The following is a 1,179-nucleotide window of genomic DNA, read 5'->3' on the forward strand; positions in this document are numbered from 1 at the left end:
CTGGGGTCACACAGCACTCAGCCTAGGGTAAGACAGGGCTGGGCCAGTTTTGGAGGTCCCAAGTAGACGCAGTGGGCCTCTGCTGGAGCTGGCAAGTGACCAGCTAGCATTTGAGGGCAGCACTAGGGAACCAAAGGCTTGGGGGTTCCGCCTACAGGCAGCTACCTGCTGTCTCCACTGAGGCAGCCAGCTGCCCATTCTTCTTGGCAGTCACAAACTTGCCATTGGATGCTCGCAGTGTGATGCGCCGATCACGCCACTCAATGTCAAAGTAGCAGCTGGCATTCCTGGAGATGGAAGGACAGGGTCAGGCAGGGGGCCAGCCCCGGCAAGCAAGGGGGTGACAGGTGGGTGGCAGGGCACTCACTTGGTGGATGCAGTAGACTGCACGCCCCCGGTGGCTGTCAGTGTCCAGTACTTCCCCGTGTGGGTACGGAAGGCACACTTTTTGGTGTCACGGTCAATCTCCAGCTGGAATGTCTCTTGGTCAGTCTCCTCATCCTGGTTGGCGGACAGATCCATACCTAGAGAGAAGAAGCCTCCAACATCTCCATGTTCCCCTACTCTTGGGTGTGTGAGCTCTGACCTCAACTACCAACACACACAGGGGGCTGCCACAGAGTGGGGAATTGCTGAGATCCCCTGAGCAGCATATCAGGGCAGATGGCAGGATCCAGGGACACAGGGCCAAGAAGGAGCCAAGGCCAACTACGCTCATTTCCATACCACATTCCCAGATTTCAGAAGTTATACTCTTGAATAAACCACACAAAAGACATTCTAGAGTCAATAAGGAGAATCTTAACAAAGCCTAGGAATTAGACACTGAGGAGTGATTATTGGTAATCACGTGTGGTTACGTAAGCAAATGGCCTCATTTTTTACAGACACAGATGGAAGTATTTCGGGGATGAAATGCCCTGATGCCAGGGATTTGCTTTAAATACAACCCAAAACAGTGAATAAAAAGACAGATGGAGAAGGCACAGCAGAGCATCATCTAGGGGGTTGGCTGTCTGGATGTTCATGACATTCCTCTTGCTTCTGTCTATGCACAAAAGTTTTAAAGACTATAAAACTTAATAGTCACAATAACATAGCTGTGAAGGCTGTTAACCAGTTTGATGAAAATATTTCAAATCGGCTCGGCGCCTGTGGCTCAAGTGGCTAAGGCGCCAG

The 1,179-nt window shown here is 51.2% G+C and overlaps 1 protein-coding gene across 1 annotated transcript in view; it reads right to left on the reverse strand.

The window, feature by feature from the left end:
- Window positions 1-1,179, reverse strand: part of FSCN1 (fascin actin-bundling protein 1) — a 9,283-nt gene that overhangs the window by 1,349 nt on the left and 6,755 nt on the right. Inside the window, exons 2-3 of the mRNA XM_003795434.3 lie at window positions 368-524; window positions 166-287 (exon numbers count right to left, since the gene is read on the reverse strand). Coding sequence (XP_003795482.1) covers window positions 166-287; window positions 368-524 — 279 coding nt within the window. The remainder of the gene's footprint in view (window positions 1-165; window positions 288-367; window positions 525-1,179) is intronic.

The sequence above is a fragment of the Otolemur garnettii genome, unplaced genomic scaffold, assembly GCF_000181295.1.
Source record: "Otolemur garnettii isolate 467f Iridium unplaced genomic scaffold, OtoGar3 scaffold00092, whole genome shotgun sequence".
NCBI classification, from domain to species: Eukaryota; Metazoa; Chordata; class Mammalia; order Primates; family Galagidae; genus Otolemur; species Otolemur garnettii.